The 27,035-nt window shown below is 37.7% G+C and overlaps 3 protein-coding genes across 3 annotated transcripts in view; 2 read left to right on the top strand and 1 right to left on the bottom strand.

Annotated features, from left to right (window-relative positions):
* Nucleotides 1–4,431, top strand: part of abat (4-aminobutyrate aminotransferase) — a 28,491-nt gene extending 24,060 nt beyond the window's left edge. The window contains exons 12-16 of the mRNA XM_080905185.1: nt 339–476; nt 1,606–1,773; nt 2,646–2,792; nt 3,382–3,493; nt 3,820–4,431. Of these exons, the coding sequence (XP_080761311.1) occupies nt 339–476; nt 1,606–1,773; nt 2,646–2,792; nt 3,382–3,493; nt 3,820–3,941 (687 nt within the window). The 3' untranslated portion in view covers nt 3,942–4,431. The remainder of the gene's footprint in view (nt 1–338; nt 477–1,605; nt 1,774–2,645; nt 2,793–3,381; nt 3,494–3,819) is intronic.
* A 3,945-nt stretch (nt 4,432–8,376) lies between these two features.
* rcn3 (reticulocalbin 3, EF-hand calcium binding domain) lies at nt 8,377–14,992 on the top strand. Its single transcript, XM_080905776.1, has 8 exons — nt 8,377–8,514; nt 9,502–9,725; nt 10,871–11,064; nt 11,675–11,847; nt 11,949–12,009; nt 12,097–12,188; nt 12,543–12,650; nt 14,704–14,992. Exons 2-8 carry the CDS (start codon nt 9,508–9,510, stop codon nt 14,809–14,811), a joined length of 954 nt encoding a protein of 317 aa, XP_080761902.1. The 5' UTR covers nt 8,377–8,514; nt 9,502–9,507; the 3' UTR covers nt 14,812–14,992.
* A 3,416-nt stretch (nt 14,993–18,408) lies between these two features.
* nosip (nitric oxide synthase interacting protein) lies at nt 18,409–25,537 on the bottom strand. Its single transcript, XM_080905777.1, has 10 exons — nt 25,443–25,537; nt 25,126–25,212; nt 24,897–25,002; nt 23,398–23,479; nt 22,523–22,658; nt 22,175–22,326; nt 21,575–21,691; nt 21,135–21,205; nt 19,720–19,828; nt 18,409–19,489 (listed from the first exon to the last, which is right to left on the bottom strand). The coding sequence occupies exons 2-10, from the start codon at nt 25,193–25,195 to the stop codon at nt 19,418–19,420; spliced, it is 915 nt and encodes a 304-aa protein (XP_080761903.1). The 5' UTR covers nt 25,196–25,212; nt 25,443–25,537; the 3' UTR covers nt 18,409–19,417.
* Nucleotides 25,538–27,035: the final 1,498 nt, after the last annotated feature.

Here is a 27,035-nt window from a genome sequence, read left to right as displayed (position 1 = left end):
AAGAAAGCGGATCCAGCTGTTCTCCTATAGCCCAGCATGAGTAGAGAACTCTTTTTTTTCCTCTTGTACTTTCCCATTGTAGTGTACATTTCAGTGGTTTTTCTGTAATGCAACCGTTCTCTGACTTGTATCCCCATGTGATGTCTGTGTTGTGTGTGTAAGGTCGGGGGGCGGGTTCATTCCACTGCAGGGCAACCTGCCACTGCATGTGGCGAATAAAATTTGAACTTGAACTTTAATGTTGCTTTAATGTTATGAATGACTGATTTAAGTTATATCACTTTGACAAAAAAGTGCCATGTTGTGTGTGATGTTGGAATTCTTGTGTGCAACTCAAGGTGGAAGATTTGATTGTGAAGTGGAGACAGAAGGGAAAACCTGTAGCGGGAATTGTAATTGAACCGATTCAGGCCGAAGGCGGCGATAACCACGCCTCGCCAGACTTCTTCCGAAGACTGCGCAATATTGCACGCAAGGTAAGACACTAGCTTTAAAGACAGACTGGTTTGTATGTGGGAGTTAATCATAATAAAAAAAAATTGGGGGCTTTTTTTCTAGACTTACAGTGTTTTAATGTTGCTAAAATATTTTTAAAGATATGTATAGATATGTCCATGGGAATCATAAAGGGGTGCAGGAAGAGCAGGAACTGAAAATGGTCTCAAAAATATGTATACAGTTTCTTTGATAATGTTGTGGAAAGGGCCCACATGAGAAACTGGGACCATTTTGGAGGGCTGCACCAATAAGCTGAATTTAATATTCTGCTCAATATTAATGTGATATATTTATACACTGCTACTGGGAAGAGGAGATGATACAATTAAAAATGCAATGTTGGTGTTGTGTAATAACAACACCAAGATTTGATTCCATTTTAACTAACATTCCCCAAAACAATTGTGAATAAAGGTGATCCTCACCAAGGGAGGATCTGTATCTGGATTTGTTCAACTTCATTACCCACAGTGTTTGTTTTGTTTTGGAGTTTAGTTTGTACATTTGTTCCAGTCACATCAACAGCAATAGCTGCAGTATCTGCCTTCCATTCTGTATCTGAAGTCACTGGAATGTCCTTGCCTTTCTTTTCACAATTTCTGCTCTCAGGTCCTACACTGTAGCCTCTGTCATAGCAGTCAGTAAGTTGCAAAGTGCGACAAACTGTGTGACTGAGTGCTCATGCCCTTATGAAATTATCCATTTTACTTATAATACCAAAAACATGGTTAATTTTCAGCACTGACCAACACAACACATCCTTATGCACAATACAATGCAAAATAACAATTTAGGTTCAGGGTTTATTTTAGTCACTTTATCTTGGATCTGCTTTAAAGGTCCAACATTTTTCCCTGTTGTGTCAGCGTGTCCTATTTCACCCTGTCCAAGCATGCAGTTACCTCTGTGATTGAAGCATTCCCTGTCATGGTCTTTTTCATTGAACCCTTGTTAATCCACGTACAGAGAGTGGTAACTGAGCTGTGTCTCGGACATCACAGCTCTCATCCAGAACCAAGGAGAAAAAGTCAAGATTGTCTGCTTTGGAGTTCAGAGATTCAAAATTTCTGGCAGAGGTATACTGAGTATATTTGCTTCCCCCCTCAGCATGGCTGTGCTTTTCATGTGGATGAGGTCCAGACTGGTGGCGGAGGCACAGGAAAGTTTTGGGCCCATGAGCACTGGGGTATGGACGACCCTGCTGACGTTGTCTCTTTCAGCAAGAAGCTTCTGAGTGGGGGTTACTACCACAAGGATGAATTACAGGCAGACAAGGTTTGACATTTTTATGTCTGTTTTTCTACAATAATTTTAAATTTTAAATTCCAACTTATTTGTTTTTTGTAAGTTCTACATTACATTAGTTTTGTAATGGGCTCAGGAGGAATAGCAGGTCATCTACTAATCGAAAGGTTGGTGGTTCAATCCCCGGATGCTCCTGTCTGCATGCCAAATACCCTTGGGCATTAATTCCAACCTCAAGTTGCTCTCCTGGACTATACATGTGAATTTTAGATAGAAAGAACTTGCATAGAAAAAGCATAGAAATAAGTGCCTATGTGATTAGATGAATGAGGCTTTTAGTGCTCAGGCAGAGGAGAAAAGCACCACATAAGATTTAGAATCAGCTAACCAATAAAAGTTAGCTTAGTTTTAAAGGAAATGAGTTTAAACATTTTAGTGTGGGAGTGGCTTCCTGCAGAGGTGGAAATAGAAGAGGCACCACATCCAGCAATATTACATGTCACAGTTAAAAGATTCTGTCTCACAAAAAAGCAGTTGTGAAAGTCTGTTGTTGTTATTCTTCATAATATTAATAGTTTTTATAACTTTAATAATAGGAATATCATTTCAATTTTACAAATTGAATGTTTATCTGAATGATTTGGCAGTCAGTTTTGGTGTGTTGTGACACAATTCTTTTCTGGTAGTTTTCATCTTTGTTGCCATGATGCAGACACATAAATGTTTCTACACTGATATACAGCCTGTCGAGAGTGCTGGTGCATCACAGGGGTTCCTGCCCAGTGTCAGCTGAAACAGGAATCAGCCCCCTTCCCTACCCATTTTGATAAGTTTTAGCTGTTCTTTTTATTTTAGGTTTTTACTACCCAGTATCCAGTGTTTTGTTCTTGTGCTTTCCGCAGCCCTACCGCATCTTTAACACATGGATGGGTGACCCGTCAAAGAACTTGTTCCTTTCTGAGGTTCTCAATGTGATTCGGAGAGAAAATCTTCTGGAGGAAGTGACCCGCTCTGGCAAAGCTTTGCTGAATGGCCTCTATGAGCTACAGGTACTGTTTTTTTTTTTTTTTGTTTTTTTTAATTAACTTAGTCCAAACTCGTGGCCGTTCATGTTTGAAAACCTGCCTTAACTAAAACTGTCCGTGGAGCAGAAGTGAGTCCACCTCACCTGCGCGGCATCGCAATCATACCTGCAATCATACCTTGCTAGTCTCAAAATCTGTACCGGGTCCTGTATTTGTGGTTCTTGTCGTTTGTGTGTGCCTGCGAGCTGCCAAGCTGCGGCCGATTGTGTACGGCAACCGGAGTAATAATAAAATGCTGAAAAACGTGGTTGCGCTGTGCCTCTTATCTGCCACAAACTGTATTTTGTATTTACTCATGTTGTCTTTTTCTAATACAAAAATTTGTTTGATCTGAAACATGTAAGTGTGAGAGACAGAGAATGGAGGCAGTAGCATTTAAAAAAAATATTATTGGCTTTTAAGTTTCAAGTTAGTACATCACTTCAAAATTCTTTGGTTGTTAATCATTGACCTGAATATTTTTGCTGGTTTTTAAGCTTACTAACTGAGCGTAATGCTGCATTTGAATGCTTTGAATGGTCGTGATCATAAATTACGTGGCTTTTTTCCGCAGGCTCAGTACCCCAGCATACTGAGTCGAGCCCGAGGACAGGGGACGTTCTGTGCCATTGATGCCTGTGATGATGCCACACGTGACAGGATCATGCTCAAGGCCAGAGACAAAGGTATAAAGCATATCAATATGTGGTGTTTTTCTTTTTTATGATGGCTCCTTTGGTTCAGTTTTGCACTCATGGAGATCATGGAAGGCAAGTTTATGATATTTGCAAAACTAGACAATAATGAGGATAATCCTTTGGCTTAGCAAAGCCAAAGGAGTAAAGAAATTTACGATGTTGTCATTTCTGTTAGCAGTAACCTTAACTTATCTTTAATATAGCTGAAACTAATCAGCGAAGTCATCAAAGGAATCATATTTGAAAGTGCTAGATATCTGTCTGATATCTCTGTAAAAAACAATTATTGTTGTTCCATTTTGTTTCGTTGGCAGGCGTCCTCCTCGGGGGCTGTGGGGATCGCACAATCAGATTCCGCCCAGCTCTGGTTTTCAAGGAGTATCATGTGAACCTCTTCCTCAATATTTTTAATGATGTGTTGGCGCAGCACAAATAGATCCTTTCCAAAATCCTTCTAAAAATATACAATCCTGAGTTAAATCAGAATGAGGGAAAACGTAACTCTGGACAGTTTAAGAAAAGAGAAGCACAATCTAAACAAAATAAAATTCAACTAGCCCTGAGCTACAGCTAAAAGAAGGCTAGTTGTAGTAAATGCAAATTTTGTAGAATGTTCATGTTTCTGAAAATTAAATCTGTTAAAATAAGCCTAGAATCTTTTTAAATAAAGATTCATTTCTGTTCATGTACATGTATTCAAGTCTGGTTGAAGTTACTTTTTCCTGGAAAACAACTACTTAAAGAAAACAGTTAAACAATTTGTCTTTGTACAGAAATGTTGGCCAGTCTGCTCTGGAGATGATGAGACATCACACAGCTGTATTTTCCAAAATCTCGCCATTATAACTTATACTGAAGTATTTCATTTCACATTCACATAAAAAAGTGTTGGTTTTTACGTCAAATTAAAGTGCTCTCTAAAGCTACGTTAGTTGTTTTTTGTGGCACTGTTCTGCTTAATTTCTGGAATCGGGAAACATAAAGTTTGCTTTATTCTTTATCTGGCCTAAAAACACTCTTGTTTTGAATATTACCAGGGAAAATATCCCTAATATGTAAAACATTAAACCTTTTTACATTTATGAATTGAGATATATGAGATTCATAAGTACGACTTCACATGTGGTTGTAATTCTGTAACAATTACTATAGCAATAAACACAATAAATGTCTTAACTCCTAATGAACTTTAGTTGTTGACTCATAGTGTTGCATAAAGCTGCTTTTAGTGCTCAAATGCAAGAGTCGCCTCACTGCATACATTCATCCTGCCACGCACCTATCCTGGATACGGAGTACAGTGTCAGTGCTGACTCTCTGTATGAACACAATCAATCTAAACTGTCCGTTAAAACTGTCCATAATGTTATGACTATTGTGTTGCTCTTAATAGTAATAAACTTGAAATGATGTAGCCAAGAAAATGTGACTCTTAAATAGACCATGAAAATTTCATAGATAATTTAGTGCCTGCATGTTATTTCAGTGTAACATTTTTTATGCCCTCTGCTCAAATGAGAGCCTTGGTAACACCATTTACTTTACTCTTAAAGAAAAAGAGCTTCATTGTTGCTGCTTGACATTTTATGGAAATATGGTTACATTTTGTTTTCAAGACTCTTGTTTTTGATTTCATTTAATACTTTTTATTTGTGACATTAGGGTGTACTTTGCTTTACTCTGTGTCACCTGGGATAGGCTCGAGACCGATGTCATCCTATTTGGGTTTTAAGTACATTACACTTTGCATAAAACCATTTCTGAGTCTGACACATGACAAACAAGGTAATGTGCTCACAGTCATTGATTCAAAATAACATATTAAAAAGTTAAAGCATAAACACTTTAGCAAATACTAAACCCGTACAATCATTATGCTACTATCTACACTGTTTACACATAGAACGAAACAGACCCAAGTAAAAGTTTACTGTAGCTAGATAAGCTATTTTGTTAAGGGGGAGTTGAACTTAACGCACAGGTCTATTACAGAGGGTGGTCAAAAGCACACATTAGTTTCAATGTGAAGCTGAAATAAATTACCAAATAACTTTAAAGCTGAAATTCTTTTGACATATTTGGCATTTTAATTTTTTAAAGTCTGCTTCTGTAGAACGTCCTCAGTAGTAGCAAATGTTCCATGCAGTTTTTAGGCAAGTGTTAGGAATGTGATTCATGTCTTTTCTAATTATGTCTTTATTGTTTACCTATTAGAACGAAATACAAATAAACAATATTTCTTCTCCTTTTTTACATTTACGTTGCATAAATTTTACCCCTCTTAATGTAGTGAATTAAAAAACAGTTCACAGGGTCAGATCATCATCCTACACTTAATACTGAACATACATGAAGGTTGGGTTGTAGGGTGTCTCCTAATATGATGGTGATTTAGACAATGGTGCCTGTCTTCTTGTTGTCAGGCATTATATGGAGGATCTGTGATAATCTTAAAAAAAAAAAACCATTTACACTAAATACTTGCACTTGTGATTTAATATTGATGGTCATTGATGTAATTATTATAGATTGTTGTCTATAAAATATTCTGTCCATGTACTGTGATTAATAAAGTTTTGAGAAACTTGAGTTTTTGTTTCTGTTGAAAGGTTTTTGACCTAATAAAAATCATAGAACTGTAAATGGACTGATAGGTTATGGTATTCAGCTAGGTTTCATTCAAATCTGAAAAAACAAAGAAAGAAAAAACAAAAAACGTGCCCCTCAGAATTATTTTTCATTTTAAATGTGCAAAAACTTTTAAAAGGGAACTCACAGCTTAAAATATGCCACCAGCTCCAAAAATAATAATAATTTAAGGTTGAATTATACTAAATACTTAAAGTTTTATTTAACTGTGTTATATACGCTATGACACTAATCCTATATTACACTGAATTTCTGTACTCAATATATACTAACAAAGTGCTATCATTTAAAGTGTCATATTTTATTTTCTACAGGTGAAACTCGAAAAAATTACAATATCATGCAAACGTTCATTTATTTCAGTAATTCGACTTAAAAGGTGAAAGTATTATAATTGTTATAGTCTTGATGGTTATGGCTTACAGCTTATGAAATCCCCAAATTCAAAAGCTCAGAAAATTACATGAAATCAATAAAACAAGAATTTTAAATACAGAAATGTCGGACCTCTGAAAAGTATAATCATGCATATGTTTGGGTCCCTTTTGCATGAATTACTGCCTCAGTGCGGCGTGGCGTGGACACTCTCAGCCCGTGGCACTGCTGACGTGTTATGTGAGCAGCCTTCAGCTCTTCTGCATTGTTCGGTCTCATGTCTCTCATCGTTCTCTTGGCAATCCGCCATAAATTCTCTGTGGGGTTCAGATTAGACGAGTTTGCTGGCCAATAAGCATCGTAATCCCATGGTCATTGAACCAGGTTTTGGTACTTCTGGTAGTGTGGGCAGGTGCCAAGTCTTGCTGGGAAATGAAGTCAGCATCTCCATAAAGCTCGTCTGCAGAAGGAAGCATGAAGTGCTCCAAAATGTCCGGGTAGATGGCTGCGTTTACTCTGGACTTAAAAGCACACTATCACTCACTATGTGTTAATAGACCTCTCTGCATTGAATCATACTTGTTATTAATTTCTGGCTCTCTTCCGTAGCATGTCTTCTATCCTGTCACCCCAACCGGTCGCAGCAGATGGAGTTTTTCCTTCCCACTGTCCACAAAGTGCTTGCTCATAGAGGGTCATATGATTGTTGGGTTTTTCTCTGTATGTATTATTGTAGGGTCTTTCTTACAATATAAAGCGCCTTGAGGCGACTGTTGTGATTTGGCACTATATAAATAAAACTCAATTGAATTGAATTGGATCAGCACCAGCAGATGACATGACTTCCCAAATCAGCACAGACTGTGGAAACTTCACGCTGGACTTCAAGCATCTTGGACCTTTCCATTCTTTCTCCAGACTCTGGAATCTTGGTTTCCAAATCAGGTGCAAAATTTGCTCTCATCAGAAAAGAGGACTGAGCAACAGACCAGTTCTTTTTTCTTTAAGACGTTTCTGACATTGTTTGCTGTTCAGGAGTTGCTTGACAAGAGGAATATGACATTTGAAGCCCATGTCCAGGATCTGTCTGTGTGTGGCTGCTCTTGATGCACTGATGTCCAACTTCTTTTGCAATTACCGTTTGAGGTTTCCTCCTTATGGAGGCTGTCAGTGATGGTTTTCTGGTACAACTGTCATGTCAGCAGCCTTCCCCATGATTGTGACTCCTACTGGACCAGACTGAGAGACCATTTAAAGGCTCGTGAATCATTTGCACCATTTGCAGGTTATTAGATTAATTAGCTGATTAGAGAGTGACACTTTGAGCCTAAAATATTGAACCTTTACACAATATTCACATTTTCTGACCTTTTGAATTTGGGGTTTTCATAAGCTGTAAATCATAACCCTCAAAATTATAACAAATAAAGGCTTGAAATATCTCGCTATGCATGTAATGCATCTATATGATATATTAGTTTCACCTCTTAAGTTGAATTACTGAAATCAATGATTTTTGCATGGTATTGTAATTTTTTCGAGTTTCACCTGTAGCAGCCTAAGTTTGTCTAACATGATCGTTTTCTTTTTTGTTTGTTTGTTTTTGTTTTTTTCGTGCACGCGCGCACTACGCGTACTGTCATATGTCTCCCTAACCACTTCCGGGAAATAGGGCGTATGTGAACCACATGACGATCCCTCGCCTCGATTCCTCGACGGGAGCGAATGATGGTTATTACGTGGACCGTTTGCATGACAACGTGGCGGTAAGAAGCCAATAAGAACTTGCCTTGAAACGTTTCCCTCCCGCCCCGCCTCCATACTTATTATTGGTTAGAGTTTTCTTTAAGGCACTGATGATTGGATAGCTGTGTATCTAAACCCGCCCAATTGCCATTGTTATTTAAAGTTAGCGTTTGCCAACGCGGACTGTTTCTGGAGTGACCCTCTACCTGTATATTGTAAAAAGTGGCGCAACAAAGCTGGTGAGTTCATCTTTTTCTTGCATGTAAAAAGTGATGTGTGGTGTATGACAGAGCTTTTGTGTATTTATTCTATCAGAACTTTAAAAATGAATTTCAATGTTAAGAGAGCGAGAAAGTGATTATGGATGCTTTTACCTCATGATGACATGAATCGTTTACTGTGATTTGACGCTGCGGATACCAGATTTTTCTTTTTTCATCAGTGTCAATAATGCATTGTTGCTCCTGAACTATTGAGCTTGCAGACGACTTTTAAAGCAAAGAAATAAACAAGAATGACCAGCTCAGAAAAAATGCTGGGAAAAGACTGAAGAACTCAAATTGTATGTCAGTAAAATGAGTTGTACTTATTTTGTTGAATGAAGTACAGTCTTCAAATGTTGTTGGTTCTTCGTTGTCTCCTATTCATTTATATCCCTGTGCATTTATAAATATCATATATATATATATATATATATATATATATATATATATATATATATATATATATATATATATATATATATATATATATATATTTCGGGTCCTCTGGTAGAGGACCCGAGCTTGAAGGATAAACCGCCCGCAGGGGCGTGCTGGGTGTTTAAAAGTTTTATATATATATATATGTATATATATATATATATGTATATATATATATATATGTATATATATATATATATATATATATATATATATATATATGTATATATATATATATATATATATATATATATATATATATATATATATATATATATATATATATATATATATATATATATATATATATATATATATATATATATATATATATATATATGTATATATATATATATATATATATATATATGTATTGCAACTTTCAGCTATTGTGTTTTATTCCTTGAGTAGTGTACGTGTGTTTTGTAATAGTGTATTGTGTGTTATACTTTGTGCTGTGTTCTCTCATATGGTCTGTGCTCTCCATGTGAATTTGACTTTTTGTCTTCTCTTCACCCCCTGAAGTCAGTTATGATGCTGCTGAATTCATTAGCATCGCTCTACTTCCTGGCCGCTGTTGCCTTTGCTGTGCCTGCTCAGGAGAAGCGCATCCATCACCAGCCTGATCTGAGTGACCACGCCCATGATGATGCTCACAGTTTCCAGTATGACCATGAGGCCTTCCTGGGTAAAGAAGAGGCCAAGACCTTTGACCAGCTGACTCCTGAGGAGAGCAAAGATAGATTAGCGTAAGTTGGACATACTATCACAGATTTTCTAAACTATCCAGTTCTGCCTCAGGGGCGGCTCTAGAGAAATCTTATTCTGATTTCCATGGTGTGGCGAAAAATAAAAGCCATTTCTTCACACATATGCATGTGTTAAATTCCCTAATATGTATTACATATATTACATGGTAAAATACATCAAATGCAGTAAGTATGCACATGTTTTGTATAAAACGTGTATACTTACTTAGTCTGTAACTTTCTTAATGGTTTTAAACCAAATAATGAAACATTTCAGTTACATGAAAAAATATAATTTTGACTTTATTTACTGTATAAATAAAAATCCGTACGTATAAAATTCAGAAAGATACACAATATGAGGTGGATACAAGTCTAACTTAAGTTTTACACTCACATTCACCTAAATATACACAAAATGTCAGAAATCTGCACTGTCATGAACAAATGGATGATTTTTCACCAGATATTTAAACCTAATTTTTCATAATTTATTGACTTTAAATTTATATTCAATGTAAATTGTAGCTAGGCTCTAAGGCATAAAACTAGGCTGATACTAATGTGTTAATCTAACTGGAGCTTTCGATTCTGTGTAATAATGAATGAATGACAAACTTATAGCTGTTCTGTCTAAGTATGCTCCATTTCAGAATTTTTACCATTCGATGAAAGTACCCTGAGACGATTAAAGAATGTGCCTCTAGTCAAAATGTAATTCCCATTTCAAAAAACAGTTACAGAATCTCTAATACTGTATCTAATATCTAATATGTTACAGTCCATGACAAAGTGGCTACAATAATTTGGTTGAATCTAATAAAGAAGCATGAAGCTTGCATGTTTTCTTTATGCCTCCATGGGTACTCCAGCTTCCTCTCACAGTCGAAAGACGTCAGTGTTTATAATCCAGTGTTATTTGAATTTTGTCATGGGTGTAACATACTGTATTGGTGAATGTAGCCTGTGGTCTAAAGCATTTCAGCACTTAGTAAGACTCATTACCCAGTTCAGACTAGAATTTCACATACTCCACATTGACTAGAGCCCAAATAGGACAGTTGGATATAAAAATTAGCATTTGATACAATAGTCTGGACACTAGACATAATCATGACTTGAAACTTCTCCATCTCCCTTCACAGGAAGATAGTGGACCGTATCGACACTGACAAGGATGGCTACGTCAGCCACGGAGAGCTGCATTATTGGATCAAACACCGACAGAGGAGGTACATCGAGGAAAATGTTAACAAACACTGGAAGGACTACGACAAGAACCAAGATGACAAGATAAGCTGGGAGGAGTATAAAAACACCACCTATGGCTACTATCTGGGTGTGTGTGAAACCTTAATAGTTCGATTTTTATTCTTTTCCTTTTTTCCCTATTTGATCAAATTTCCATAATCTCCTTTTCTGCCTGTTCCGCTTTTTGCTTTTAGTATCACCATAATAGTGGAAAATAAATGTTTTAATTACAGTAGAGACTAACATTGATTTCTGTAAACGGCACAGTGGATGAAGGGCGCAGTGTTATTTAGCAAGTGGAAATGCAAATGATTCAAATTTCTAGAGTTAGGATTATTCCAACGCAAGTTCCATCCAAAGCCCAATCACTCGATCACTGATTGTTTTCTCTCAAAGTGAAGATTTACTTGTGTTTCCTAAAGTTTCTTAAAGTAGAGGCAGAGCCTTCAGCTATGAGACCTCTCTACTATACAACTAGCTCTAAGTATTTAGAAATATGCTGGGAAACATGTCACCCCTTTTCACTTCCTTTGTGTTTATACACCACTACTGCTTGTCATTAAATTTGGCCTTTTCTTTCCCATAGTTTGAGTTTTGTGTGCTTTACTACTTTTCTGTTTCTCGTCAACCAAGTGCCAGTGGATTGTCCACACCCAAAAGACAATGATGTGCTGAAAATGAATCTTTTCTTTTCTTAGGAGAGGAGTTTGATGATATTGATGACAAGGAGACTTATAAGTCCATGCTCAAAAGAGATGAAAGGCGCTTTAAGACGGCTGACCGAGACAGTGACGGCATTGCCACACATGAGGAGTTCACTGCCTTCCTTCACCCTGAGGAGTTTGATTACATGAAAGATTTGGTAATTCAGGTAAAGCCTACTACTGATTACCGGGATGTAAATGTAAATGGGGCAAATTGTGTCTATCACTGGATTTTTAATTGTGAAAACTGAATGATATTCTTATGCAGGAAACTGTGGAGGACATTGATAAGAATGGGGACGGGAAGATCAACTTGGAAGAATACATCGGTAGGTTACTTACTTGACCATTTGAGCAGCTACTCTCTGCACTGGAGGCTGTCAGTCCTAAATGTGTGTATTATTCTTGTTTCACAGGTGATATGTACACAGCCGAGGATGGGGAAAGTGAGCCTGACTGGGTCCAGACAGAGAAGAAACATTTCTCGGAGATCAGGGATACCAATAAGGTAAAAGATCCTTAGTTCTTCAAAATGAAACAGATTTTTTTCATTAAGAAAAATAATACCTATAAACACAGTTATGGTACCAATTTGACATAAACCCATAAAAGTAAAAGGATTCGTTTCAGCCTCAAAAAAAATGGTCACATTGCTTACATTGAGATAATTGTTGATGTGAATTGGTACTATATAGATAAAATGGAACAGGCAATGGCTACATTGCTATAACCACTAGCATTTTCCAAGGTTTTTGGGTTGGTCCAACTTTAAGAAGCTGCTACTCCTGGTAGCAGATTCTCAGTGCCACTTAGGAGGTTTTAGACTGTTACGGTTACTTTTAAATGTTCTCTCTGTGTTTAGGATGGGTACCTGGATGCTGACGAAGTAGGACAGTGGGTTTTGCCTGGAGAGGTTGACCATGCTGACAATGAAGCCAAACATTTGATCCACGAGACAGACACTGACAAGGTAGACTAATCGTTGTTTAAATTCTAAATTCTTTTAATTCTGGTAGCTTTTTTTCTGGCTTTATTTTGACATTAAAAACCAGAGCAATTACGTTTATTTACCAGTTCATTTTTCCAACAATGTAGGTGTAGCCGACGAAAATACAGCACTTTATTTGGTCCGTCATGAAAAATAGTGGCAGCTGCCAAACATATTTCCATGTAAACAATAGCATTGTGCAAAATTCTTGAGCCCCTTCTTATATCCGTGTATTTTGTTTCCAAGACTTTCTTGTACATGTTAAAGGTGGTGTTGAACAATACTTCTTCAGGCTTCCTGAAGGTCTTTCAAAGTTTGTCTTTGAAAATGATCAGGTACAAAGACTGGGTTTAAAATGATTGAAAAAGTGGAAAGGTGATTGTCAAAAGCTGTCCTTAAGGAAGAGAAACAGGGGAAACCAAAGTAGTATAATTAAAAGCTAGTGGCAATTCAATTTATTTATACAGAGCCAAATCACAACAACAGTCGCCTCAAGTCACTATATAATCAACAACCAACCCCCTATGAGCAAGCACTTTGGCGACAGTGGGAAGGAAAAACTCCCTTTTAACAGATAGAAACCTCCGGCAGAACCAGGCTCAGTGAGGGGCGGGGCCATCTGCTGCGACCGGTTGGGGAGAGAGAAAGAAGACAGGATAAAAGACATACTGCGGAAGAGAGCCAACAACAGGTCTGAATGATGAACCCAAATTTGAAATGATTGATTCAAGGTGTTGTCAGTATGTGTGGAGGAGATCAAGAGAGAGGTAAAACAGTGAATAGCCATCTGTAAAACACAGCTGATAGTCTGTTATGGTTTCAGAATGAATATGAGCCAGTGGTGTTAACAATCTTGTCAAACTTGGTGAAATAATGAACAGTCAAGTTTTGATCTGCCATGCATTTTGGAAAGTGTGATGGCAACAGCTTCATTTTCCAGCATGACAGCGATCACAAACACACTGCATACCTGAATAGAAAAAAAACACACAATGGAGGCCTATCAGTAGCAGTGGACTGGCCTCCCCAGAGCCCAGACATTAACATTAAAGAAGCAGTGTAGGATTGTCTTGATAGAGAACACAACATCAAAAGAAGAAGTTTGGAATCTCCTTCAGGAAGCCTGGAGAATCGCTGCTTAAAGAAATGACAAGAAAACTTGCTTGAGAGTGTTAAGTTTCTTTTGAAGAATAAATGACTTGCAGACTAGAACTGTACAGTCTGTTTTTACCTGTATATGCTGTACAGAGTGATTTTTGTATGCTCCCCTAACCCCTAACCCTTGTACAGGGTGTATCGAAAAGCTATAGACCAAAGTAATGGATTTAGAAGCTTGAACTAAATTTTAAAATTCATAGTTACACATGATGTTTTAGATACAAATCAGTTTTATTTATAAGGCACCAAATGACAACAAGAGTTGGAATTTATTTTAAACAGTAAAGACCCTACAATAATACAATGCAAAAGTTACAATGTTCACAAGTACTCAGTGCGTCCCCATTAGTGTCCCCTTGGGAAGACCATATGATAGTCTTACTCGTGTCATACTTTTGCAGGCATGTCTGGAGTCATTGTTACTCCTATGCTACCTACTGACAACCATGTGATACCCTCAAACCCCCTCTTTCTAACAGTACATATTACAATCATTACTGGTGAACGTTTGTGCAATTCAAGCACTTTGAAGTTGGTTTAATTCTTTTTGATCATTTCCATGTATTTTGAATTTTTAAATAAATTGCTGCACCTGTTTCCCTTTACTTTTTCCAGCAAAATATAAAGAATGAGCGGTGGCTCAAGACCTTTGTACAGTACTGTAATAAGTATAAGAGTTCCAGCATTTTGGAGAGTTTGGTCAACACAGCGCTAACTTAAAATCACTTGTCTTTGAAATAATTGTGTTAATTTTGGATTAATTATTAACAAGCTTCTTTCTGTCTCTTGCTTTCTTCATTACTCCTTCTTTTCCTTCTCTCACTCAAACTACTAAATCAATGAAACCAATGGATGGAATCTGGTGACCAAACAACAGGATGAGAGAATAACCAAGAAGGAGATTCTAGCCAACTGGAACATGTTTGTGGGCAGTCAGGCTACCAATTATGGTGAAGACTTAACGAAGAAGCACGATGAACTTTGATGAAAATGTAGCTATGGGGATATCAGAGTAGGCGTGGGACTTGGGTCTGGATTATGCTGTTTTAGTTGTGTAATCAATAATGTTCTTATAACAAGCAGCATGTCAAAATTTGCTATCAAATGTTTGTCTGAGTGTGTGGATGGGAGGGTGTGGGAGAGATTAAAGTCTTCTTTTTCTACAATTGTACTTATTATTCTTTAGTCACATTATGATTTAAATTATTACAAATATAATTGTCAGAGTTGTTCTCGAATTGTGTAAGATATGTTGCTGGTTTCTGCCTTTTTCGTGATTAAGTTTAGAGTTGCAGTGTGTAAAGGTAGAGTGTTCGCCCCATGTTTGGGGGTTGGGGGTTCAAATCCACCGAATGGCTACCCTGAAGTACCCCTGAGCAAGGTACCGTCCCTACACACTGCTCCCCGGGGGCTGGATTGGTGGCTGCCTACTGCTTCACTGAGTGAATGGGTTAAATGCAGAGAGTAATTTCCCTACAGGGGATTTATAAAGTATACAAAAAACATATTACTGCTAGATGACAGTAAGTTGCAGATTGTAGTCAACTGAATTATTTGTGTATAATCCTAGCTACGGTGGCTGCTGCAGGACAAATATGTTTTAGCCAATTAGCCAAAAATAACATTTAGACTGTACACCATAATGGCTGTGGCCGGCCACTTTCCTTTTTCTCAATCGCAGCCAGTCAGCACGTTTGTACACACTACAAGGTCAAAACTTAGGAATGGATGAGAACTAAAACATGGTGGCTTCCACAAATCGCTCTAATTTATTTTTAATGGATTAATTATGAATTTCTAGGAAAGCATCAGTTTGCTGGAAGACATAATTACACAATAATCAATGTACATTTGAGTACAACATTCTTTTTCTCTTACAGTTCTCAATCGCTCTGGTGCAATGTTAATTTCATTGGGCATTTTATCATGGACCTTCGAAGACCTTTTTTTCCTGATGAAACAAGACGATAACTAAATAAAAACAAATGCACATGAATAAATAAAATATTAGCAGCTTTTGGCAGATATATGACATCAATTTCGAAATAATACAGCAGCTTGTTCTTGAGTTATTGCATTCAGAAGATACTTTGAGATCAAGATCACTGGGATTCAACCCGTCCAGTGTTTGTATTAGATGCACCTCTGGTATCAATTTGAAACGCTTGTGTTTCCTTGTTCTTGAGTTATCGCATTCACAAGCTTGGGTGTCCATGTCGCCTGCCCAACAGGATGACTACTCAGACTACTTAGCTTAAACCTTGGGGAGGGGACACGCATTTAGGCAGACTGATGATCAAATACGTATCCTCTCCAAAGTCACTGCGGGGGGAAAAAAAAGGTAATTTATAGAGGACAGACAGTGTGCATTAAGTGTAGGGGACAAACCAGTAACAAAATGTGTGTTTATCATTAGTGTTATCATTTTTGTCTATCACCCACCATTTCAGACAGAGATTCAGTTCAATCTTATTTACAGCAAAAGTCGCCTCAAGGTGCTTTATATTGTAAGGTAGAGCCTACAATAATCAGAATGAGAAGATCTGAATTATCTGGGTAGCAGACCATCATTTGCATTAGTAAATTTTAATAAAAGATTATTTCCATCGTTCACATCCATTACAAACAGATGCATGCCTCTGGAGAGGGACATGCTGAAATTATGACTTATAATTTTACAGTATTATGGTATCAAACTGTTTTCTGTAGTGTACAGTTTAAGCTAAGTAGTCTTCAACACGGCAGATGACTATGTCATGAACATTAAAGTGCACTGGCTTATTTCAATAAATGCCATTCAGTAATAAGCAGCTTAGAAAAAAGTGTCAAAGTGTTTAATGTATTTCTTTGCAAAAGACAATACAGTGAAGTGAGGAAGCATGGCAACTAGCTCCACCAAGGGTTAAATACTTTGGCACAAAAACCAGTATTGCTCTTTCTTATTGTTTCTACACATACTTCCCTACTAAAGACTATTTGCTACTGTATTGATGTACAGTAATAACCCCCCCACCCCCAACTATCTATGAAAGAGCAAGACCGATTCACTGTCAGTAGTAACAGTGAAATTGCCTGTCAGTTAAAAGCAAATATAAACATGTTCTCAAAAGAGATTTAGTTGAAAGAAATAGAATGCATACATACTCTAAATCTTGTGTCATATTTGCACGTCATGAAGATTGAGATTTTGCTCCAGATCGACTTCACAGCATCACACAGCTGGCGCAGATTTGTCAGCTGTACATCCAAATTTCCCCTTCTACCAAATACCAAAGGTGTTCTGCTCTAAGTGAGATCTGAGGACTGGAGTATACTGGAGTATATTGGAGTACAGCATTTATCCAGGTCCATTTGTAGCCTCAGTTTCCTGTTCTTAGCTGGTTGATCTGCTTTAAGGTGCAGTTGAGTGAGCGGTGAGAACTGACGTTCGCTGGATATTTCCTCTTTTTTAGACCATTCTTCATAAACCTGAGAGTTGGGAGAGCACCCTGTCTGGCATCAACAATCGCCAGATTCAAAATGACATAAATCATATTCTACCCCATTGTGATTCTTAGGCTGACTTGGCCATGTCCACCTGCCTAAATGCTTTGTGTTGCTGACATGAGATTGGCCAACTGGTTATTTGCTTTAACAAACAGTTGAACAGGCATTACCAAATAAAGTGGCTGTTGAATGTATGTCATGTGACAGCAATATACATATACACTTGGACAATCGAGTAGTTGTGCTATATTCTCAGATTGTATACAGTTTTTTTCTCATGCATATAGTTTCAAACGTATCATTTTGCTTTTCTCAATTTCAGCAATTTTGTGAATTTTAAATAGATCTTTGAGATTTCATAATGTCCCGACCAATTCTACACAGCAGTGAAAAGAAAAATCAAGTCCAAACAAAAACACTGAAAGGAAGCCTTTTGGAATAACGTGCAGGATATGCTTTGCTAAAACTAAAATGTATTATTTGGGAACAGATGAGGTGATGCTTGTTTTGCATTAGTTTTTAATGTGTGTTGATTTGCAACATGAATTCGCATCCTTTGCCTTAATACTGAAAAAAACAAAACACAGAAACAGAGCGCTGCACAGTGAAGTTTCAAACTGAGCCTCCGCGGATATCTGGAAATGCTAATGTATCTCTCTGTACTGTAACATAATTATAACAATGTTCAAACAATCATATCTAATGAAGCGCTTGGTCAGTACACATTGTAAAAATGATTAGCCTACAAACATAATTTGTTCTAAAGTAAAGATTTTACTGTTAGACTCCATAAGAATATAAAGTATTCAGTTCAATTCAAATTGCGTCAAGCATCCCTCTACTTTGCTCATCAGGATGGCCGTCTGAGTCTACCTGAGATACTTGACAAGATGGACTTCATCAAGACCAGTACAATGACCGACTATGGAGGGATGAGGGTGGATGGCCGTGATGAACTGTGACTTCAGTTTGGTCCCATATACAAATGTTTTACACAAAAATCTATGACTTGTGAATATTTTCTTATCTGAATTGATTCATCCTATACAAATTTAAAACACTTAAGGCCACACTTATCTTACAAAACTGACTCATCTTTAAACTGGGGTACATGTTTATTAGTAATACATTTTTATTCATAATTCAATTCTTTAAATTTTGTATACATTTTCTGAGCTACAGTGAGTGTTACAAGAAACTACTGTTTGAGTTTCTACAGAGTTTCATCTACTTTTTAGCCTTAGCAGGGCATACTCTCTTACTGCTTTCTCCACTTCACCCGAGGAAAGCGTGGGAAGTGGGGGTGTGGTACTGTGGTACTATGGAGACTGCAGGTTTGGACACAGCCCAGTTGACTGATTCACTAACATACACACAGTGACAAAAATGTCAAGAAAGCATGTTTCAAAGTAAGAACATTACTGTGCATATCTAAGTGAATGAGGCCCGATGTGAAGATCTCCATCATGAACAGTGAAGCAGCTCAAATTTAAACAACAACAGATCTGCTTAGAACAGGACTTCATGCATGTTTAGAGCACCCACTCAAGTTTGTCAGACAATGCATTGGATTGTAAATTTCATCTATGATATGAACACAATAAAAACATTGAGACTAAACTTACCTGTAGTCCATAAAAGCTGAAAAAATGTAAATACACTGGTACTTGTACATTTCTGCTCTGACTACTCAAAGCACTTTTCCTACAACACACACACTTTCATACAGTATATTTATGCACATCCTTACACAAGCATCAGGAGCAATTTGGAGATCAAAGACACTAAAGTGTGTGGACCACTAACCTTCTGATTAGTTCACAACCTGCGGTGCCTCCTGAGCACAAAATAAATCAAACCAAATAATAATAGTATGGATTTAAGCCTTAAATGCTGATTTATTTAAAGGAAATTGTTGACATTAATCTGTAAGAAACATTTGGATGGCAGTTTCAGCAAATCTGTGTTGTACAGTCAGCGGAAGCATTTTCCAGCAAAATAAAAATACATTCAGGAGGAAATACTGTCAAGCAAAAAGTCATAAGACATTATAAAGTAAGTTAGAAAGTTACAGAATGAGCACCACTGTGGAGTCTTCGGTCGCCTCACGCTTGCATCACTGGACGAGCCTCTTTGGCCGTGAGGTCAATCCCAGAACCTGCAAAGCCGGTTCCACCCTTTCAAAACACAAAGGACCACAGTACAGTTAAAGAGAGAAAAAGTCTCTGCTCCTCAAAAATCAGCTTTCAAACAGCGAACCACGTTTTCTGTGTCTGCCAGGTTGCAGCATGACACCTCTGATTTCTGAGTGACAGCAACAGAATTCATAACATTGGGATGAGTGTTCAAAAATAAACATTTGAAATCCTTTTTAAAAAAAAAACTGTTAGAATTATTTTTCACATACCCTCTGCAGTGGAATAATGTCTTTTTCAGAAAGTTTGTCTCCCGTCAGAGGATCAGTCATGTCCTTTCTGATCAACTTCTCCACACACTCCTGCGTCACCACAGCGCCCCTGAACACAGGACACATGTCACATAGGGCTGTGCGATATGACCAAAATCTCATATCCCGATATAAGACATCTATCATCCCGATAACGATATAAATCACAAACATTTTACATTTTCTGAAAGTTCTGCGAATCTCGGGCAGCTCGACTTGCGTGAAGTGTTTCCAGCTGGGTGTCGTGTAGCTGGAGTCGAGTGTTTTAACCGATGCATGAAACTATACATTTTTAGACATAAGTTGTAACGGCCGCTTATTACACTTAGTATTTATTACACGGCGTGCTGCGGGGAAAAGCCTGTTCTAACGTTTGAGTCTAAGGTTTATTTTTTAGCACCTGACGGCTCTTTTTTGCTTCTCATCTGTAAATACTCTGCATACTCTTTCACGTGATTCAATTTATTTTGAAAAGTCTCAACAGGATCTTGAGCTTTATTCTGAAAGGTTTATGTGGAAAATAAACAAGCGGACACGTAATGGTTTTACCGTCGTTGTTGCTAACGACAACACATAAAAACAGGTGCTTGTCCGTCCTTAGCGTGGTTATATTATAAGAGAAAGAGAGAACTTTAAGAAATGAATATAGCCACTACAGTGACCATCAAAACGATGAAAAGAGTTTATTTTGCGACACCACGAAACAAACGATAGTGTAAAATGAAACGATAGATGTTTTTATATCGTCGTCCGATATATATGGTTATATCGAACAGCCCTAATGTTACATATCCCCTCACACTCCAGAGAACATTGGACCCCATTTACTAACATTAGGGTGGAAATGATTTTATCCTGTGCAAAACATACATTTGTGTTCAAAATTTCTGTCTGATTTATGAAAGACGCGTAGCAGCTGATTCTGTTGTAACTCGGAATCGTTCGTAACCAGCAGCCATGTGAAAACTCCACACAATTTGCACACTGCCCTGCCCACATTTCTCGATATAAAGAAACACGTTGACAATGTTGTAGGAGAGAAGCCTGACTGTAGAAAATGGAATAACAGGAACCCGAGGTTTAAGGAGAAAGAAGTACAAACGCACGGTCTGTCATGGTCAAGAGAGAGCTGAGTGTTAAAACCAAAGTGTTCAATGATCCCCCAGACAAGCAGATTTATGAAAAACCCTTATAGACGAGGGACGGAGGTTGCTGAGGACAGGTGGGACTGGGCTTACTGGTATTAATTTGTACTAGTAAAAGTAATTTTAAAGACTTGTGCTCTAATTCTCAAGACAGCCAGGCTGTCATTTGTTGGTACGCATGGTCAGAGGGACTTCTAAATTTGTTCATAAACAAATACAGGTGGCACTCACGATGGTCGAAGAACAGCACAGGGAACACTGTTGCCCAAGACGTCTTTGGTCACTGTACATATGTACCTGTCCTGGAAAGAAATGACAAAATTATACAGCCTCAAGACAAAGTGAAGTTACCAGACTGATTACTCACAGAATTTTCATCTAAGACACAAAACAACTTGACTTAACCAATAACACACACAGCTGTTAAAAGGAGCTGCCATAGAGAAAGCTAACATCTTCCTGTGTGAATCTTCTAATTCAAATTCTGACTACACCTGCTTTGTTTATTCTTCAATTTAAATAACTTGTATTCACAGCTACAAAGAAGCGTGTAATGTAATGTTTTAGAAAAACATGCTAACAGCTACCAAGTCTGAGGGCTTGCATATATGAGATAAAATTTCTGATGCTCTAAGCCTGACAATCTATTTCTGTGTGCTGAGTAAACTGACCTGGCGGGTGAGCAGGGCAACTCGATCCAGACTTGGGTCCAAGGGGGTGAAACGCACTGTGATAAGCTCATTCATCTTAATGGGTTTTCCAGACATTGGACATAACACAGTCTTGCTCTGACAGATGTTAGAGATGGACAGAAAAGTGCAGCCATTACAAAATTATGCCATTACATTTTTAATAACTACTTCCCATAAATACTCAAATTTAGCAGTAAATATATTTGAGTAAGCGTAGTCACTAAGCTGTAGGAACTCTGTGACACCCTAAGATGTTTCCACATGATCATGATGTCAGGTCAACCTGACATTGGCCTCTGAAAGAGGGTCAACATCAAAAAGAGGAACGCAGAGTAAACATTCATACACTAAAACACTGACTAATAAAGTAAACAGGTAAACCTGGCAAACACACACAAATCTGGCCCACTTGTGCTCCAAGGTCTATTACACCAGCATTTTTAAGTAATTTCATGGCGGGTAGTTAACAAAGAGGTGTTCCTGTTTCTCTTTCACCGGTCTGTTTAAAAAAACAACAACAAAAAAACCCAGTGTAGCTCAACTCCTTCCTCGGCATGAGAAACATCATCAGTCACTCACTGGTTTCTTGAGAGCAGTGGGCTTGGCCTCTGGTGTCAGTGAGGGAATCCAAAAACTGGGCAGGCTCTGGCTGGAACTTGCAGCTGTGGCAGCACTGGATAATTCTCCAGGGCTGCTCTGTGTCCCGTCCTTCTCACTTCCAATGTTCTTACCTGAAAAAAAGAAAAAAGCAGTTTTGACAGAATTGTATTCATTATAAAAAATGTCTTAAAAAGAGTTTGGGTGCATTAAAACAACACAAGTGACGACAGCAGCAGCCATAGCGCAGAGTCTGTGGGGTAGAGTCTGAGCTTTGGTTCCCTCTTGTGGCCAACATCGTAAGGTATATTTTGACAGTCATGCACGCACCAGATGTGAAGGGGTTGATAGGTTTAGATACAATGCTGTTCTCCTTTGTTTTAAACCTCTCCACTCTCTCTCGCTCTTCTGACTTGGACTCAAGTTGGTTGCTGCTCCTCTGCGCCTGCTTCTGTTTCTCGTACGCCTGAAGAAATCAAGGAAGAAAATAAAGCCAAGCACTCACAGTTCTAGACAAGAGGCCATTATTTCTTAGAGAAAGCTCTTTCATATGTGTTGGCTGCAGTGTAGATTTTATGTTGTTTGTTTCATTGTTTACAGGAGTGACTATGAAGCAAGTTCAACATATCCAAGCTCTGTTTGGATTAGCTGGCTTAGCAAAGCCTAAAAAAACCCAGTCGCAATGGCGCTCATCAACCTTCTTTTTTAAGTGCGCTCTTTCAGGGTCTGTGTGCACTTGTATAAAAAGTCATTTAACTTTTGTCCTGCACAAAATGCATCAACAGTTAATATTTTAAATAGAGTTTTTTTTATGCTATATGCTGTGTAACATGTACAGCTGAACATTAGAGCTCTGAAACTTTAAACTTTAAAATTTACTCATTGTCTTCTGGTCTGATGTGGAAATCACCTTATTGCCAAAGTCAAATTCAACTTTCTACTCAGTATTTTTGGTATTAAATATCAAACAAGCTCTGTTAATTCTGTCTAATCAAAAATATCAAACATTTTCTACATCACCAAATGAATACATGTAGATTCCAGTGACAAATAGCACACAGCTCGGTCTGCATGGCTTTCTTCTTCAGTGTTAGTTACCCCGATGATTAAGCCTTGATTCATAAAACAACCCCATGGTGTTTAGCTGTGGACGTGACTGTCCAAGCACCTGTGAGGAGTTAAGAACAGTTAAGTGAGTTACTTACTTTCATCTTTTTGGCAATCTGTGTCTTTTGGTGAAGAATATATTCAAGAATGGCCTGTTTTTCATAGAGGTATCCATCTGGACTGGTCACACAAACAGAAACATGACAGTGTTACACATATGCTAACATTAGATCGTATGCTTTAATGTGTGTGTGTTTATTAGAGCTTATTATAATTACTCATAGTTCAATTAAATATGATTAATAACTAATTAAAAATATATAAAGCTTGGGAGCTCAGGTCTATTTGTCAGAAACTGTAGAATGCTGTGGCACAGAACTTGACCACTAGGTGAAGTCTCCTGACCTGTAATAAGATGGAGTTGGTGTGTGTTTGCTGATCACTTGCAAGACTGCACGACTGCCAAACAAGCATGATGCCAGATCTGTTTGACCTGGCTAACTGTGGTAACTGGTTGATACCAAGGCTCCCTGGATTAGACGGACTAATTTCGTTTAAATTACAAAGGAAAAATCTTACAGTCTGATGTCTACAGTGAAAGAATCTGGTTGTTTTTTTGTGCTGTGGAGTCATTCTGCTGACAATGGTTTGGATTCATTTGTCCTATTATAAGAATAGGTCACTTGCAGTAAAGCCTTATTCACAAAAATACTACGCAGATCTGGTGCACAAACCCACCATTTCAAATGCTTTTGTTACTAGTTTTTGACATTGTTGACATGTTTTAAACCTGCCACTACTGTGTTGCTTTTTGAGAACTTTTAGCCAAATTCACTTTGTTCTATTTATTTAAGTTCATTTTAACTGACTTCCTGTTTTAAAAGGTCTGGCAGTAATCAGGACTGGTGTCACTAGGAGGGGAAATTACTTTTCCACGTAAGGCCAGGCTGGCTCGGAGAGACCCCCCCCTCCATGATGAATGAAATCATTTAAAAGTTGAATATGTTAATATCAACTCTGGAGCTCCACAGGATTGCAAACACAGTTGTATTAAAGAATGACGGCTCCCCCTACAGACCTGTCACAGCAGCTCCTCCTGTTCTATTGCAAGTAGTTCACAATTTGCTCTGTAGCTAATAAAAAAAGCCGTGCAGAGTGTTGTCGTTAAATCAGTTCAGAACATTATACACATCCTGTACTATGTCACTGACACAGCCTCTTGCCTGTAGCTATCCATAAATATAATTTAGAATTCGTCTCCACCAAGAAACCACCTGATCACTCTGCTCCTCTCTGTCAGATGCTAGAGGTCTATAAAAACCAAACACCTAAAGACTACAGAACCACGTGACGTAAAAGAACTGAATTCATTAAAGAAACTGCGTAGTATGATCTAAGGTTCATTATAAATAAATTCATGAATGTATTCATTTATTAAGGCTGTTGAGAGTTTATATAAAATGAAAATTCCTTCCACATTTTTATATATAAAGGATAAAGGAATACCACTCTATTCAAAATTCTACTGTAATTATTCAGTTAGTGATGAACTGATCCCCTGTGTGCAGGTGTTTGTGTGTTGGAGTAAAAAACATACGTGACAACAGGATCCCGACAGGGCTGCAGGGACAGGCAGCAGCAGTCAAAGTCTTTGACTGCATCTCTGCCAAGTCGAACACTTTGCGTCCCGTAACCAGAGGCCGCTGAGCAGGATCAGAGTTACATAATGACATGACTAGAGATTATACAGAAAATCATGTCCTCTTTCTGACCGGACTAATCTGAGAGAACAAAGACAAGAACTCGCAGCACTGAGGATGTCTCACCTGTATCCTTCTTCTTCTCGTGGTATGTGTAGACAGCTCCAGCTGTGCAGTTCTTTCCATGGCGAGTCATTGTCCTTCGGGTTTTTTCTAATTTAAATGACAAAATTCATAATTTTTCTCATATTTGGGAAACTATTTTGTTACAGCTGATGATATAAGCAGAGATATCTAACATTAGCTGTTATGCTAACATTAGCTGTTATTTCAAACTTCGAAAACACACTGCCAAACCAAACGATTGAAAAGAGGGCAACAGATAAAAAGAAACAAAAAGGCCAGTTGGGACTAAAAAAGTTTTACAAGCAAATTATTATTACCAGATCCGCTTAACAATCTTTTCTTAACGCAGACTACAGCCACACGCACTTCTTCCTCGTTGTATTTTCTTTTGTTCTTCTTCTCCGCGTTACTCGAACACTGGTGAGTGACCAGAAAACCACCCAAAAATGACACTAGCGCCGCCATGTGGAATGGAGTGGAATAGAATTTCTCAAGAAACAAAAATAACACACACAGACAGACACACTAAGGAAACCCCTCCTATGCTCTCAATCAAATTTGTCTGTCTTAGAATTTTGTTAATGTTCTTTTGTACTACAGCAAGTTAAAAAAAAAAAGAACAAATTTAACTTCAATTTAAGTAGGCTCTTGATCCTCTGCTATCTTTCTCATATATCTGTGTAAGCTCTCAGTCATCCAGGTTTAAGGAGTCTGATATTGAACAATCTTGGTGTTTTTCTTTACTTGTTTTTATGGAGATTTCCCCCAAAACAATGATTAATCACTAATCACTTAATAACTATTGATAGACTGGTCTAATAAGTGGCCTTATTGAGAACTATGCATAGCTTGTCCTTATTTCACCAAACACGGTTACCAAGATGTGGCGATAGATAATTTTTTTTTTTTAAAAGCCACTAGGTGTCGCTATGGATGAGGGTGTCAGACTGTTTCAAAACCTCAATCCAAGTCCTGCACAGCTGCATAGAAAAGCCTCGCTTTGCCCATCCCTACTCGTGTGTTACTTCCATCATTAAGGATTTTTTTAAAAAATTTCCATTAATTAGTGTCCATTACTCAGTTTTTGCCATTATAAACTTCAAGCACTCCACTGTAACATTATCAGATGATCCTCTCTACTGGTCCTCTTGAATTTCCCCCATCCTTTATCAACATCATATTTTATATCTATATATATCCATGCAACAAAAAAAACAAACAACTTCTCTGTTACCTTTACACAGTTCTTTTTTCTTTTTTCTTTTTTGTGTTTAATTTAATATGTACAGTTGATTAAATATGTAGTGAAAAAATAATGTTATCCATTTATGGACTTTTCTCTACATGATGTAGAGTTGTTGTTAATATTATAATGCTGTGCTGCCCACCACAGTTAAAACGTGTATTCTCCCCACATGGGCCATATCTATGTCCCTTCTCATAGTTAGGGCACTTACATTTTTTTTAGTTTTAAGTTTTCTTCTGCACACTAAAGCTACACATCCATAATTTTAGCACTGAAAAGAAGGAGCCTATCTGCAAAGCTCAAAAATCTTATTTTAACTTTGTCTGGAATGCAGACTTTGAAAGTCCAAAAGGACAGACAAACTATTAAGTCAGTTTTCAAGTAAGCAAAAAGTTCTAAACAAGAAAACACACTCTGGAAACTATCTGAAATAAAACTGAATAAATAAGGTACCTGATGTAATATCACACTCACCTTGAACCCATCCGTCACACCTTACCACTGTGTTGTTGTCCTCAAAAGTGACCTACACTGGCCTCACATCTTCAAATATTTCTCAGTTACTCCTGACTTCTGTATGCACACAGTTTCTCTCTTGGTACCTGACCATCTGCTTTCTCTAGATCTACAAGGACACAGTGCAACTACTCCTGACCTTCTCTAC

Source organism: Rhamphochromis sp. 'chilingali' (assembly GCF_963969265.1).
Source record: "Rhamphochromis sp. 'chilingali' genome assembly, chromosome: 15".
NCBI lineage: Eukaryota > Metazoa > Chordata > Actinopteri > Cichliformes > Cichlidae > Rhamphochromis > Rhamphochromis sp. 'chilingali'.
This window is presented reverse-complemented; position numbering and strand designations above follow the sequence as displayed.